The sequence below is a fragment of the Mesoplodon bidens genome (assembly GCF_964165515.1).
Source record: "Mesoplodon bidens genome assembly, chromosome: 18".
Classification (NCBI taxonomy): Eukaryota; Metazoa; Chordata; class Mammalia; order Artiodactyla; family Ziphiidae; genus Mesoplodon; species Mesoplodon bidens.
In genome coordinates, this window is record NC_138175.1 from 7,960,870 (window position 1) to 7,976,843 (window position 15,974).

The 15,974-nt window shown below is 49.7% G+C and overlaps 1 protein-coding gene across 1 annotated transcript in view; it reads left to right on the forward strand.

Moving 5' to 3' along the window:
* The window catches only part of LOC308605428 (polycystin-1-like protein 2), a gene marked incomplete at both ends in the record, with an annotated part of 81,779 nt that overhangs the window by 45,858 nt on the left and 19,947 nt on the right, over nucleotides 1–15,974 (forward strand). Inside the window, 11 exon segments of the mRNA XM_081215450.1 lie at nucleotides 1,157–1,244; nucleotides 1,350–1,430; nucleotides 2,473–2,488; nucleotides 2,492–2,599; nucleotides 3,294–3,326; nucleotides 3,330–3,425; nucleotides 6,346–6,568; nucleotides 7,131–7,324; nucleotides 10,921–11,349; nucleotides 13,340–13,528; nucleotides 14,988–15,199. Of these exon segments, the coding sequence (XP_081071576.1) occupies nucleotides 1,157–1,244; nucleotides 1,350–1,430; nucleotides 2,473–2,488; nucleotides 2,492–2,599; nucleotides 3,294–3,326; nucleotides 3,330–3,425; nucleotides 6,346–6,568; nucleotides 7,131–7,324; nucleotides 10,921–11,349; nucleotides 13,340–13,528; nucleotides 14,988–15,199 (1,669 nt within the window).

A 15,974-nucleotide genomic window follows, 5' to 3' on the forward strand; every position in this document is an offset into this window, starting at 1 on the left:
CATCTCCTCGTCTGTAGTAGGGTGACAGGCTCTGCCTCGTCCTGGAGAGGCCGCCCGTTGGAGAGACCGTAGGTTCACCCTGGCAAGTTTGAATCTGAGCCAAGGATACAGAACATCTTTAGAAGAGAGGCAGCCCCCAGAGGAAGAAGAGCCGCGGCACAGCCTCACGCGGCCACAGCACCCAGGACGTCATCATGACGGAGCCACAGAACCCATTACCTGCTGCTCCACAGCCCTTTACCATGCGGGGCCGTCACTGCATTCAAGAAGAACTCACACACACATGCTCGCAGGTGGCCACACAAACACACTCAAACACATATCCACACACTCACACACACCCACAAACACTAACACTCATACACACATTCAATCACACACACTCACACATTCACGCACACTTCTAGGCACTCATTTACGCTCACATACATCGGGAAGCACACACTCCGGCACACACTCACACGGATGCACATTTACACTCCTATCTTCACACAAGGCCACACAGTCACACACACAGACTCTCATATACGGTTGCAGTCGCACACAAAACCACATACGCACACTCATTCATGCTCAGATACTTATACTCCCACACCCTCAAACCACATTCACTCAGACACACATTCACCCACTTACACTCACACACATACACTCAAATACTTACATTCACACCCAGTCACCCTCAATACACACATAACACTCACATTCACGCACGTACAGTCACACACCCGTCAGCATAATGCATACATGCATGCGCAACCTGCGCACTGATAGGAGCTCTGCACAAACGTCCAGCCCTCCTGCTCCCCACACCTGCCTTGGCTTCAGCGAGGCCACATCTTCACCAAAGGGTTTGGGTTGCATGGGGACTGGAGTCTGAGCCCGGGTGACCCCGTGCAATGGCTCTGCCTGTGACTTTCCATTTCCCCATGAATAAGACCTGGGCTGTGGGCAGATGTCAGGGTCCAGTGGAGCAGCACGGACAGGCACACAGTGAGCCCTGCCACGATCCCGGCTCTTCCCCTTATCAGTGTGTGGCCGCCACAAGTCATCGCTCTCTCTGTGCCTCTGTCTCCCCGTCTGCCAAACAGGGGTGGTAAAGCACCTGCTGGCAGAGCCTGGAGTCTTCTAGGTGCTCACTCTTGGCTCCCTACAGCGCCTGGGCCCAGTAAGGGGCCTTCCATCATGGTCTCCGCCTTGCTCCTCTGCCGGTCCCTGACAAAGGGCACACTAGCCTGCTGGCAGTAACCAGAGGTGGCATACGGACACAGGTCCACAGCAGTGTCCCCTGCTTCCTTTTCCAGACAGCCATAGTGCCCCAGCTGCTGGGAGCTGTGGGGCACATGCAGGCCGCCGTCCTGCCGGGGGGGACTGCCCGGGGGCCTTCCAGCCACGCTGGCCTTCCCCTCCATCTCTGTATACACAAACAGGTAACCGGCTACACTGTGGAATCCCCTGACCGGGCTCATGCCACACCCACATCCCAAGACCCTGTGACAGGCAGAGCCCAGGAGACCTGCCTGGCAGTGGGGGAAGTGATGGGACCTAGAGTGGAAAGGGCTTTTCACCAAGAGAAGGTCCCGGTGTTGGGTGTTTGTGCAGCACAGGAAGGGACGTGGTGAGTGCCATGCCAGTGTCAGAGCCACGCATGTGTCCCAAGAGACGGGTCATGTTGGGCTGTGCAGGTGAGGGGGCAGAATGAAGGGCACTAGCCCACTTTTAACCTCACCCAGTGTGTGTCGGGAAAACCTGTTGCTCCGTGGACCTGTGGGGATTCCAGATACATTTCCCTTGGGAGTTTCTCCGTGGAGCTCCTGCCTACCTCTCACTGAGCCCTCTTCCAGTACCTGGGGATGCCCTCCCCCTTCCATCCCTCCCCCTGACAGTCGTGGGCTGGACGACGCTGCAGGCACCGCTGAGACCCCCTGCACCGAGCACCCGCCCTTGGTTCCTCCTGCCAGGGGTGCTCTCCTGGATCCCAGGGGCAGTTTCCCAAAGCAGCATCCATATCAGCACTAGGATCTGAAACCAGATCCCCAGCCTACTCAGATGGGATGAGGTCAAAGGCCAGTAAAGATGGCTTTATGGGAGCCCATGACATCAGAGGTCAAGTAGGTAGGGGAGATAAGTCTGGAGAGATGTCTACAGCCAAGCTCATTTACTCATTCAACAAAATATGTATTGACCACCATCATGAGCCAGGCGTTGCTCTAGGCACTGGGGTGCCACAGTAGGCAAAGCTGGCCACAGCCCTGTCCTCATGGAGCCGCCAGCCCAGAGTGGAGACATTGGCTGCCTTTTATGCTGCTCCTACTGATGTAAATATGCAGAACTATCTACAGGGATCCCAAAAAAGCCGCCCACTCTGATGCTAAAGCCGGGATCCCTGTAGAGCAAGAGGTGGGCAGATCTTCCTCTGACTCTGACCTTCTCCCCTCTCTCCCGGCACCTCTGTTCTCACCTTGTGGAAGGAATACAGCCCCGGAGCTAGCGAGGCTCCCCTGTGCACGTTGCCGCTGCCAGCTCTGCGACCTTCACCCTGCCCGCTGCCCCCTCCCTTGGCTCCACGGAGGACGGTAGGGTGCCTGTGGACATAAGGGTAACAACGGAAGGAATCTCCTTGGGAACAGCCCTTTAGAGTTTGCAAAGCACCTGCACATATAGTTGCTCATTTACGTTGATAACAACCCTGTCAGTTATGGAATTATTATGCCCATTTTACAGGCGAGGTTCAGTGACTTGCCTGAGGCCACAAGCAAAGTGGCAGAGCTGGGGTTCAGACCCAGGCCTCTGACTCCCCAGTCCATCCTCTTTCTACTGTGTTGTGGAATTTCTCCAGCAGCCCTGGTTCAATTAGTCATTGGAAATTAAGCTCTTCAGACTTTGTTCCATAGCTTTGAAACAGTAAACTCAGGGCTCTCTCCATTCCCAAATTAGGGCCCATCTGACTCTCTGCTCCTTGAGCCTCAGAGAAAGCAGACAAACTTCTTTCTCTTAGAGACTTGCTGGCTTTGCAGGAAGAAAGGCTCAGACTGTTTATAGCCCAGTAACTGCTCGGCTGTAACAAGTCCGATTTGGTCTCTAGGCCCAGCTTTCTGAAGCCACAATCCTGAAGGGAAGACACATACCAGGACAGACAGCAGCAGCTAAAGGCGGGGGGCCCTCCCAGTCACCCCACAGGGCCAAGGGCCACTTGTCCATCCCATCTTAGGAAACCTCATCCTTCACACAGGGACCTAGTCACCTTCCGGCCTTCGGCGCCCTTGGCTGACACTCTTTGTTCCTGGTTTCAGATGATGAGTTTCCCAAAGAACCCATTCCCAGCCTGAAGTCACTTCGATGTCAGCGGAACTGTTGGTGGCCTCTCTCTGACCAGCCCTAGTGGACAGCTCATCCCTGTGAAGAATCTGTCGGAGGATATCGAGGTAGACTTGGGGTGCTCTCAGAAGTCAGGAGGTGCTTCTGTCTTCTTTTTCAACTTGGTTGGGACCAAAAGTTGGTCGGTTATTGGAAAAAAAAAAAAGAAAGAAAGATTAAAGAAGAGAATCATTAAAAATGATCTTTACCCTCCATTAAGCATTGTATTTTAACGTAAAACTATAAGTGTATGTCATTATCAATCTTAAGGTGTACAACTGAAAGTTTCTTTAAATCTGTTGATTGGAATTTTTTTTTTTTTTTTTTTTTTTTTTGCGGTACGCGGGCCTCTCACCTCTGTGGCCTCTCCCGCCGCGGAGCACAGGCTCCAGACGCGCAGGCTCAGTGGCCATGGCTCACGGGCCCAGCTGCTCCGCGGCATGTGGGATCTTCCCGGACCGGGGCACGAACCCGCGTCCCCTGCCTCGGCAGGCGGACTCCCAACCACTGCGCCACCAGGGAAGCCCTGATTGGAATTTTAATCATCTTCACTACATAAATCATCCCCTGAACATAGTTAGATTTTCTTTAAAGTGAATAAAAAATGTAGGCACACTGGTACAATATGAGTTCAGATTCTTTTGAGATTTTAATGACTCTTTTTCTAATCTTCTACAGTTTTCTCATCAGTGACTAATTCAATAACAATTTTTCCCCACTCATCTTTATTGAGTCTTCTCAAAGCCTTCAACTTAAGTTTTTATGCAAATCGTTCTTTTACACTCCTACTTTGTCAACTTATCACTCTATGAGAGCTATCATCAAAACAGACCCTTACAATCACAAGTACAATGGGCGTTAGCAGGTGTGGGATCAGACACAACTGTCTATTGTTGAGCATACAGCCTGACAGGTAGGAGGGGCTGCCAGGGTTACTAGAGAGGAGATGTCGTAGATTGGGTTCCCTGGAAGCCGGCACTGAGAAGGTGTTTGTGGTGCAAGATGTTTGCTAGAGATCAATGCTTGTGGCGAGTGAAGAAAGAAAACAGGATTGGACAGAAGTCAGACTACAATCCAGACGCCACAAAGGCTCAGTCAACCCAGAGGGGGCTCTGCAGCAAGTAGCAGCCACTAGGGCTCTAGCAATCGTGTTTGCTATCTTCTGTATGTTATGATGTTTTGATATCTTAAAAATCTTGCTGGAGGGGAGAGACTGCACCTCCCAGGGCCAGCCAGTTCTCAGAGAGAGCAAGGGCTCTGCCAGGGCACACCTTTCATGTGAACACCAACCAGTCCTGAGTCTATACCCCAACCACCCCCTTTATCTGACTCACTCACCAGGCCAATATTCAAGCTCTGCCCCAAATCATCCCAGGGCCAGGTATCAACTAGAGACCAGCCCTATAGCCAAAGTCTGCTGAAATTATTCAGACTGGCCAATCCTAAGCTGTTTTCTATGCCCTGTCTTGCCTTTCCTGTGGAAACCCCAATGAAGCTGTGGACTAGGCTTTCCCCCTTGCCTGCTTCTGCATCCTGACCGAGTGCTTCCCTTGTGGCCCCACGTGGCATGGCAGGTCCTCTGCTCCTAGGAAATATAAGTAATAAATTCTTCAGGGCAGACCCTGAAGGAGCTGAGAGCTGGAGCCTGTCTGTTGACCGTACTCCCTGTGACTGGGTAGGAGGTCCTTCCTAGAAGGGAGAGCTGGCTGGCATATTCCTGTGTCTACCGTAGAGGGCCACCAGGAGCAAATAAAAAGTGCATGGTGGGCATTAATCAGTCTGTTTTTAAAAGGGGATGGAGGGCATCAGTTAATCTGGAGAGCTGATTAAATGGAGAGTGGTTGTGAGAAATTCTAATATAAGAGTAAAAGCAGAGGAATAGCAGCAACTAACTGTTGAGCGCTATTGTGTATCTGGCACTTGACTCAGTATTTTGTATATGATAACATTTTGAACAATCTCCGTGAGTCTATGTATTCTACTGATGACAAGAAACTGAGGCTCAGGAATTCCCTGGCAGCCCAGTGGTTAGGACTCCGTGTTTTCACTGCTGAGGGCTTGGGTTCGATCCCCGGTTGGGGAACTAAGATCCCGTAAGTCACGCAGTGAGGCCAAAAAAAAAAAAAAAAAAGAAAGAAAAAGAAAAGAAACTGATGCTCAGAATGGTCTGTTAATTGGTCAGAAGTCCTAGAGTTAATATAGGGCAGAGCCAAGATCAAACAGAGGTCTCTGTGCCTCTGCGGCCTGTGCTCCTAACTTAATCTTACTTGTTTCACTCTTTGATCAACACCACCACTAGTTCATATGCCACCTTTGTGCAAACTAGAAAGATGCACCCTTGTGCACTTTCTGTGCAGATGCAGCCCCAAGCTGGGGTGAACAGATTGATAAGCACTGGCTGAATAAATGTCCCCAAACTATCCACATCCTCATCCCTGAGCCGTGAATATGTCACCTGACATAGCAAAAGGGGACTTTGCAGATGTGATTCAAGTTAAAGATCCTGAAATATAGAGATGATCCTGGGTTATCTGGGTGAGCCCAGTGTCATCAAGAGGTCCTTTTAAGAGGCAGGCGGAGGGGGGAGTTAACTCTAGGAAAGAAAAAGGTGATTTGATGACAGAAGCAAGAGGTTGGGTGATGCAAGGAGGGGCCATGAGCCAAAGGACTGCAGGCACCTCCAGAAGCTGGAATCGGCAAAGAAGTGGATTCTCCTCTGGAGCCTCCAGAAGGAACTAGCCCTGCCAACTGCAGCCCTGTGAGACTAGTTTTGGGCTTCTGGCATCCAGAACTGTAAGGGAATAAATTTGTGTTGTTTTAAGCCACCAGGTTTGTGGTCATTTGTCACGGCAGCCCCCGGAAACTAGTGGAAAGAGCAGAGTGCAGGGTGGATTTTGGGTCCCCAAGGGCTCACCCTGCCCAGCAGCCCTGACGCTCACTGGCATTCCTGTCCTGGCACACCCTGGATTTGACTGTTTCTGACGACAGATCCTGCCGCCTCAGCTTTCAGAAGGACACGGCGAGCCAACTGTGTTGAACCTGACCAGACCTGAAGCTCTGTGGGTGAACCTGACTTCAGGGGGCGTGGCTTTGGGGATCCAGCTGCACTGGAGACCTGACATCCCACTCATGCTCAGCCTGGGCTACGGCTACCACCCCAGCGTGACCAGCGATGACGCCCAAGCTCACCTCCTGCCAACGGCCGTTCCAGGTAGTCCCACCACTGGGCCAGTTTCTTGAGCTGCTTCCTGGGGGATTTGACCAGTTTAAAACTTGAGAATCATAGGGAAAAAGAAAAACAGAGAAAAAACACTTGCTACATTCAGTGCTTATTTCTGTTGGTGGTATTATTGCTATTACTAGGTGATATTAGGTGAACACTTACTATATGCCCTGAAGAAGCTGACAAGCACTCACAGAACTGAACTCATTACAATCCTCATAATAGCCCTTAGGGATGAAGAAGAATGAAATTTCTACTTTTCAGATAAAGACAGAGAGGTTAAGTAACTGGCCCAAAGTCACACAGCCAAGAAGGGAGAGAGTCAGAATCTGAGCCCTGGTCAGTCTGACTCGGCAGCTGTGCTTAGCACCCTGACTTGGGAGTGCCTCTTCTTCCATGCTCCTGGGCTCAGGAGGAGAGGGTACTCCTAGGACATCAGGGCGGCCATCAGGATCGGATTCCCTGCCAAGGCATCTTGGTGCCCCTCTCCCGTCATGTTAGTCCAGTTTCCATGAGGCTTCAGACTGACCCGGACCCCTGCTTCCTGCAGATGGGCTGTCCACATGGATCCTGAGCCCAGAGGACCTGCGTTTTGGAGAAGGCATCTACTATCTGTCTGTGATCCCCCAGTCTGACCTGGAGCTGGCCCCCGGCAGGGACTTCACAGTTGGCATCACCACCTTCCTGTCCCATTGTGTGTTCTGGGATGAGGTCCAGGGGACTTGGGACAACTCCACGTGCCAGGTAAGGAAAGGGAAGCAAAGAAGAAGGTGGTAGAGCTGAGACTCAAACCCAGGTCTGTCCCCAGAGCAAAAGCTCTAAGCGACGTGAGGCACTGCTTCTCCAGAACTCACAGAGCCCTTGGAGGCATGTGGCCCTATTCATTGCAATCAGATCCCTGTCTCAGGGCAGCTCAGCTCTGCCTCCAAGGAGCCAAGCCCGTGACACTGTCCTGGTGACAGACATCGGCTTTGAGGCCATCAGAAGCCATCCCTGAGGTATCAGTGCCCCCCTTCCCTCTTCCATGCCTTTGCATACGCTGCTGTGTCCCCCAGGACACCCTTCTTCCCTACCCCGCCTGGAAAACTCCCAATCACCCTTCGATCTCCCAATCCAATGCCACCTTCTTTGGGTGGCAGATGTTTGCAGTCTCCCTCTGTTGGACTTCCATACCCTCCCCAAGAACAGCAACCTCCACATCTAGTTGAAATTTGTCACACACCTGTCTCCATCCCCTACACCATATACCTTCTTACATTCATTCTACAAATATTCACCCGGTGCAAGGCCAACTGATAGGGATACAATGATGAGAAAAACCAGTGAGCTTTCAGTCTAGCAAAGGACACAGACAAGAAGCAAATGGCACATATGTCCAATGACAACAGTCATAAGTAGTGTAAGAAGCCAGGTCTCAGCAGAGCCACAGAAGGGGACTTAAAGCCAAGCTCCTTCCGGGTTTATTTCTGCTGCATCTTTGGCTTCCTTGTCAACTCCTGCTTCCAGCTGTCACACACAGGGAGCCCCCCCCCACAAAGTGCCAAGAAGAGACGAAGGCACGTTGAGATGTCCAAGAGACAGTGGGTCCCCCACACCTGAAGCACAGGTCTTTGTACCTCGTGAACGAGACCCTGGGTGTGTTGCAACCTTTTAGAGTCCTCGCTACCAAAAGCTTGTCCGATCCCCACGTTGCTGGCAGAATACCCGCTGCAGGCTGCCTTCCGAGGCCGGGGGCTCAGAACAGGATGGTGCAGGGGCTGGCGGCACTGGCTCTGCCATCAGACAGACTTGGGTCCAATCTCACGTCATCAGTACTTGCAAGGTGACCTTGGACAAGGCACCCCACCTCTCTGAACTTTCCCATCTGCAAATGGGGATAAAGGATGGCTGCCACTTACCACAGGGTGGGACCTAGATGAGGTTAGGGGTATAAAGTACTTAATGTGGTGCCTGGCACATAGGAGGTGCTCCACAGATTAAAGTGATTGCTGTGTTAGACACTCTGAGCATAGAGAAGACAAAACTATATAAAATGGAAATCAAGGAAAACAATGGACATAGGATTCTGCATGTGGTTGGGTTGAGGGGGAGCATGGGGACAGACTGCAGGAGGACCACTTAGCTAGATGTAACTTATTGGAAAGTTCCTAGCTTTTGAGTGGAGTCATGGGTTCCCAGGTGCTTATTATGTTATTAAGAATATACAGCTACTAATGCACACATACACAAATGTGGGGTGTACAAAAGAATGTGGGAGTTGTGTTATAGTGCCCAAATTATATTAACCCAATATTGTGTACCTGATGCTCATTATATAGATGTTGATACAGATATAGATACTGATACAGATATATAGAGATCATTGAGGAGCCATAAATAAGTGAATGGGGAAAAAAAATAAGTAAATGGGATCACTAAGTTTGGATGGAAAACCACCACTGTATTCTCAAAGTAACTGAAGAAAGTTCCAAATCTGTAAACTGCAGACCTTATCAGGGAGGAAATGCAGAATTATTGCAAGGGGTTTGAGAACTGCATTCTTATTTATACATTTTTCTCGAAGGATACTAAAGGTGAAACTATTGTCACGAGGGGATCTCATGAAAATTTTCCGGTCTTTCCAGATTAATTTATGGTTTTCTCATGCTGGAAAAGACTGGGAAAGCCACTGTCCTCCAAGTCTTTGTGAAAACCCAGGAGGGCAAAGATGTTGGGCATCAATCAGCTCTGGTCCCTGGGCTCCCAGCGCTGAGATGGTCTTGTCACTGGTACTCGCTTGGGGTTCCTCTCTGTACGGGCCCCACCCCTCCTGGGTGTGCCAAGGGTTCCTGTAAGACCCACAGCTGTGTGCCAAATGCTGACCAGGATTGGGAAACGGTGAGCAAACATGGAACTAAGACCCACGTGAAATCTGTCAATAAAGCAGTTGACGCCATAGCTGTTGGAGGGGTCGGCCTCTCTCTGTGGCTCGTTCAAGGTAAAAGAATTACCTGCTGGGATGTTTGGGCTGCTGCGGGCTCTTCCTCACCAGGTGCTGGGCACAGAACTTTCCGCATGCCAGTGTTTTCTGTTGCCTCCTACCTTACCATCTCGTTGTGGACCCTGGAATGAAAAGGTAGTACTGGGTTGTGGGTTTGGATTAACTCTTTACCCACCAAATGGCCCTGGGTGGATTGCAAGCTGGCTGGGGGCTTTAGGGAAGGACTGCCCCTAAGTGCAGAGTATGACTTAAGAGCCGGATGGGGGCCCTGCCCTGCCTCATCCCTGTCTCCTCTCCCCCACAACCGCATTCCCCACACCGCCAGGGACCCTGTGCCCAAGTTCCATCTACACACCCCATTTCTCCACAGTTTGCCACCCTTGTGCCCAGGGATGGCCACAGCAGTAGCCAGTCCTCCACAGAAGGACGATCCTGAGGAATGGGTCTAGGCAGGCCCTGTAACAGGGAATTCTAAGGTCCAGGTCCCCAAACCACTATCTAAAAGCGGGCGTCCCAGGGCCAGGACTAGGTAAGGCAAGTGAGGCATCTAGAATGCAAAATTTAAGGGGGGATCTTCCTTGGGGTCACCTAGGACCTCGCCCTAGTCCTGGCTGAGTGGTATGTGCTGTGGTGGGCATGCCCTGCCCCGCTCCCAACTCCTCATCCTGTGCAAAAGGGCGCAGCCTGAGGACGGCTAGACTGGGACTCTTCAAAGCATGAGCCCAGGACGGGGTGGGGTCGCAGGTGCGTCGATCTAAGGTAGGTAAAATTTAGAGAATTTTTTCCTGGTGCTGAGACACCAGCTTAGGATTTAAATATCTGTCCTTCCCTTTTTCTTGCATGGTTCCCCCAACCTCCGTCTTTTTTTTGCTCTTCAGTGTAAGATGACCAACTGTCCCAGTTTTCCTGGGACTAAGGGGGCTTTCAGTGTGAGAAGCAGGAAAGTCTCTGGCAAACTGAGATGAGTTGGTCACCCTGAATGTCCTCTCAGCACCTTGCCCACTGCCTGGCCTGGATGTAGCACCCAACAAATAGCTGCCCAGTGAATGAGCACCCGGTGGGAGAATGTAATGTAAGGATGCACACCAAATGTGTGATAACGGCTGCTTTTGGAGGCTGGCGGACAGAAGGGACTTCAATTTTACCCGTAATACTTCTTACCTAAAAAAGGCAAAGCAGGGCTTCCCTGGTGGCACAGTGGTTGAGAGTCCTCCTGCCGATGCAGAGGACACGGGTTCGTGCCCCGGTCCGGGAAGATCCCACATGCCGCGGAGCGGCTGGGCCTGTGAGCCATGGCTGCTGAGCCTGCGCGTCCGGAGCCTGTGCTCCGCAACGGGAGAGGCCACAACAGTGAGAGACCTGCATACCGCAAAAAATAAAAAATAAAAAAAATTTAAAAAATAAAAATAAAAGCCCAAAGGAATCCTGGAGCTGGTCTCCCAGCAGCCTCCCCAGCCCCTCCCCAGGACAGTGTCCCCCCCACAGTTCTCCCACCTTGAGCTCGGGTGGGCGGGGATGTGCTCCCTCAATATCCCTACCAGGACCTCTCTGGGGTTGCGGGGGGCCACAGACCACCCGCTCCCAGATACACTGCCTCTGCAACCACCTCACCTTCTTTGGAAGCACGCTCCTGGTCATGCCCAATGCCGTGGACGTCCGCCAGACCGCTGAGCTCTTTGCCACCTTCGAGGACAGCTCTGTGGTCATGACCACTGTGGGCTGCCTGTGTGTGGCCTACGTGCTAGTGGTGATCTGGGCAAGGAGGAAGGATGCTCAAGATCAGGCCAAGGTGAGGCTGCACAGTCCCCGGCAGCAGGAGGGAGGACAGGAGTGTCCCTTTGCAGGGGCTCCAGGCCATGGAGCCCAGGTGGGGAGCTGAGGGGCCAGCTGCAAATCCAGGCCTTGACCCCTGGAGTCATCTCAGGTAAGCTGGCCCCTCAGCCTCTTGACCAGTAAAATGTATCAGGAGGAGTATGAAACTGACCTCTTATTGAGAATTTACTATGTGCCAGGTACTACCCCCATTTAATGCTCACGATAGCCCCAAGGGGAAGATACTGTGCTGAGAGTCCCCAAGACCACCCTCGAGTTCAGTGATTTGCTAGGACTCACAGAACTTTAAAAAGCCACTATCCTTACGATTATGGTTTATTATAGTGAAAATGGTGCAAATTAAAATCGGCAAAGGAAAGGGTCCGGGAGGGATCAGGCAAGAGCTTCTAATATTCCTCCCCCCGTGGAGTCCTAGGGACAGATGAATTCTCCTAGCAATGACGTGTGACAGCACATGTGAAGCACGGCCAACCAGGAAAGCTCCCCTGAGCCTTGGTGCCCAGGGTTTTCTTGGGACTAAGTCCCATAGGTATGGAGCCTGCATGACTGACTTCAGTTAGCCTCCAGCAACCACTGCTCCCCACCCCTGCCCAGGTCAGACTGACAGAGCCTGGCCCAAAGCCCTTACCACAGATCACATTGTTAGCACATACTGCTTGGGGTGGCCCAAGGCCCCACTAGTCAGACACTCTTATCATGCAGGCCATTTCAAGGACTTAGAGGTTATCTTCCACGAGCTGGCCCAAACCAGTCCATCCTTTGGAATATGTGGGGTTTGGATAACCCAAGCCCCCTGAATTCACCCTTTACTGCACAGCACCTCTATCATTTTACAGAGGAGGCAAGTGAGGAGCGGAGAGGGCAATTAACTACTCCAAAGCCACCTCCCTCCCAGGGGCCAGAACTCAAACCCAGATCTGCCTGACAATAAGTCAGGTCTGAGGATAGAAACGAGATCAAACTATAACCATTTGTGCAACCAATTATGACAACAAAGTTCGGATTATTTTTCTGATACATGCGTCATATCTGACACATAGTAGCCTTCAATAAACATTCATGAGTGACTGAGCACACAAATGAATACAAGGATACATTGTCACAAAGCTCTGAAACTTTCAACATTCCCAACCGTCCCTATACACAGCAATACTTCTCAGGGTGTTCGGATGGTTTGAAACTTAAAAATAGTTGCCCCATTTATCCTGCTGTCTTTGATTTGCCCAAGGGATTTAACATTAATACGTTAAGTCTCTCAGCTTTAGGCAGGGGGAGAAGTCAAGCTGGGATGCAGCCCACTGACAGCTGGGTGACCCCTTGGGGAGCTCCAGAACTGTCCTGAGTTGGGTTGAGAAGCCCAGGTCTTGATCTTGGGCAATGCATCAATCTGTTCTTAGATATCGGCCTCTCCAGGACGGGGCACGACCTTGACAGAGGCGACTCTTGCATTCCTGGCTACACCACCTCGGCAACTGGGAAAACAGCCCTCCATTGACAGGAGATCTGGGCAGCTCATCACAGAGCGCTCTGCAGCCTCTGACCAACCCCTGCTATTTATTTTCTGCTAAAACAACTTAACATTCATTCCTTCTAAATTCCCTTAGAGGCACAATCTGGTTACCAAGGTTATGAGAAATTATTTATGAACAGAGTTTGCATTCATCAGCTCAAGCATTAAACATTCTCAGCTTAATACCAAGTTCATTTCCAACTTGACTACTTTGGGTGATATTTAATAATGAATGTATTTTTTTATTTTAAAAGTTTTGGTTTTCACTTAAAACCCTGCTGTGGTAAAGAACAGTGCTCACCTGATGGAATGAATCAATAGCACACATAGTTTTGCTTTCCCCCTCTAATTACCATGAATGCCCACCTCACTCTTGGCTGTTCTGCGGTGATGAACCCACCAAGCAGAGCCCTCCTAATGCCATCCTTCTGTCCAGGTGAAGGTCACAGTGCTGGAGGACAATGACCCCTTTGCCCAGTACCACCACCTGGTGACAGTTTATACCGGACACCGGAGGGGGGAAGCCACTTCCTCAAAGGTACATGACCTGCAAGACACCTCGGTTGATCAGCATATCCCACTCAGCAAAGCGCCTGCCAGTCCATTGTTGAATTACTTTAGCCCAGTGGATTTTGTTGTAGGGTTTTTTCACTTTTGCTTTTTTTTTTGAGAAAAGTATCTTTTTGCCAGACGAAATAACACCCTAAGCCCCCATATTTAAAAATATAAAGGAGGAGTGGATTAAGGGAGAGTTGGGATCTGGTACTATACTCACTGGTCTTCTCATTTAACCCAATTAAAAAATAATTCAGACAGCTGGTTACCTGCACGCAAATGTGCTCACATATGAATAACAGTCAGTAGACTATTATCAATGAATAAAGGGGGAAAACAGAATTTCTAAGAGAAAGGGGAGAAAGGAAAGAAACAAACAATGGCGACCGTTTGAAAATGAGCCTTGAATTACAATTTTTAGGAAAACTGATTAGCTGGCATCCATCTGTCCCTGAGAAGGCTGACTAGAGGTAATGAGGAGACAATTCCATTTGTTTATGAATTCTCTGAAACCCTTACGTTTAGCTGTGGAGCATAGAGCAGGTTGTCTCTGTCATGTCTCAGCATCCTTAGTTAAGTCTGGCCTCACCCTATCACTCATCAGAATGTAGCATCCCCTGCAGCAGCCTCCAAGCTTCCTTTACTGAAACTGGGCTGCATGGAGCTCCATGGAACCAGCTTAAGAACCACAGGCACTGTGTGTACTATCCTGGAGAAATCTCCATTGTTTTTTTGTTTTTGTTTTTTATTAATTAATTAATTAATTTTTTGGCTGAGTTGGGTCTTCGTTGCCGTGCGCAGGCTTTCTCTAGTTGCAGCGAGCGGGGGCTACTCTTAGTTGCAGTGTGAGGGCTTCTCATTGTGGTGGCTTCTCTTGTTGCGGAGCACGGGCTCTAGGCACAAGGGCTGCAGTAGTTGTGGCTCGAGGGCTCTAGATCACAGGCTCAGTAGTTGTGGCATATGGGCTTAGTTGCTCCATGGCATGTGGGATCTTCCCAGTCCAGGGCTTGAACCCGTGTCCCCTGCATTGACAGGCGGATTCTTAACCACTGCACCACTAGGGAAGTCCCTGTTTTTAAAAAAATGACATTAGGCTCCGTGAGAGCAGGACATGTGTCCACTTACATTTTACTTTTTATTTTTTAAATCTTATTTAAATCTTATTATTTTTATTTATGTATATTTTTATTTAAATTAAAAAAAATTTATTGCTGCATCTTAGGGCCTCAACCAGCTAACACAGAGTAAGTGCTCAGTAACTATTTGTTGAATAAATGCAGGAGTCACTTTCATCCATCTAATGAAACATCCATCCCACTTCCATCTGACACTGAAGAGCTGACCTTACAGGGAAAGAAAGAATGAGAATCTGTGATCCACAGGCCATTTCTCTTCATGGAGAGTTGCAGTCACCTTTCAATTGATACTGTCTTAGTTCGGTTCTCCTGGCACAGTGGTTCTCAACTGGTTGGCCCCCAGGGACAGCTAGCAATGCTGGAAGTGGTTTTGGTTGTCACAACTTGGGAGAGGAAGAGATGCTACTGGCACCTAGCCCCCCCACCACATTATCCTCAAAAGTGTGGGTCCCTTCCAGGTACGTAAGCCGGGTGCTGGTGCATGACCTGGCAATGGACCAGAAGTGGTACTTCCTCTGCAACTCGTGGCTGTCCATCAATGTCGGAGACTGTGTCCTTGACAAGGTATTTCCAGTGGCCACAGAGCAGGACAGGAAACACTTCAGGTACTATATTTTTTTCTTTTTAAGCAAATGTTCTTTACTTTGTTCTTTCATCTCTAGGAAAGTTGTGTTATAATTCAGTCACAGCCAAATAAAAGCACATTTCAGCTAGTGGGCCGGGGTAGCTCTGAGTGTGTGACATTAATAACCAGTTTTTCTTGTTGCAATTAAAGGGCCCTGAAGGGACATGGACCCTCCAAGACAGAATTATCTGCAGGGGGTGATAACAGTTATGGAACACTTATCCATATTTACTTATGAATGTCACAGAATAATTTTGTTTACATGAGTGAACAGACTGATCTGAATGGTGATTCAACATCTGGCCACCTGGAGCTTCTTCTTCACGTTGTTTTATCCTAGATGCATTTTTCAGCATGTTTCCCCTTGCTTTACTCACTCCCACACCCCCTTTCCTGTCGTGCATCCTTTCACATCTGTCCCCAAACACAAATAAGCAGATACAAATGTACACACATGCACATGCACATACACACACAACACCACAGATCGTTATTTTATAACTTTTTAAATGGTATGCTACTCTAAATATGTTGCCTTTTTTCTTTAATAATATACCATTGCCTTTTTTCTTTAATAATATATCACGCACATCCTTCCAGGAGGGTATGTTTGGATCAAATTTTCCTTATTTGTTGCATGATATTCCACAGAATGGATGTCCCACAACCATTCTCCTATGGATGGGCATTCAGTCTAATTCTAGTGCATTTACTGCAAGACGACTTTTCCTCCCAGCTGCCACTGTGAGCATCTC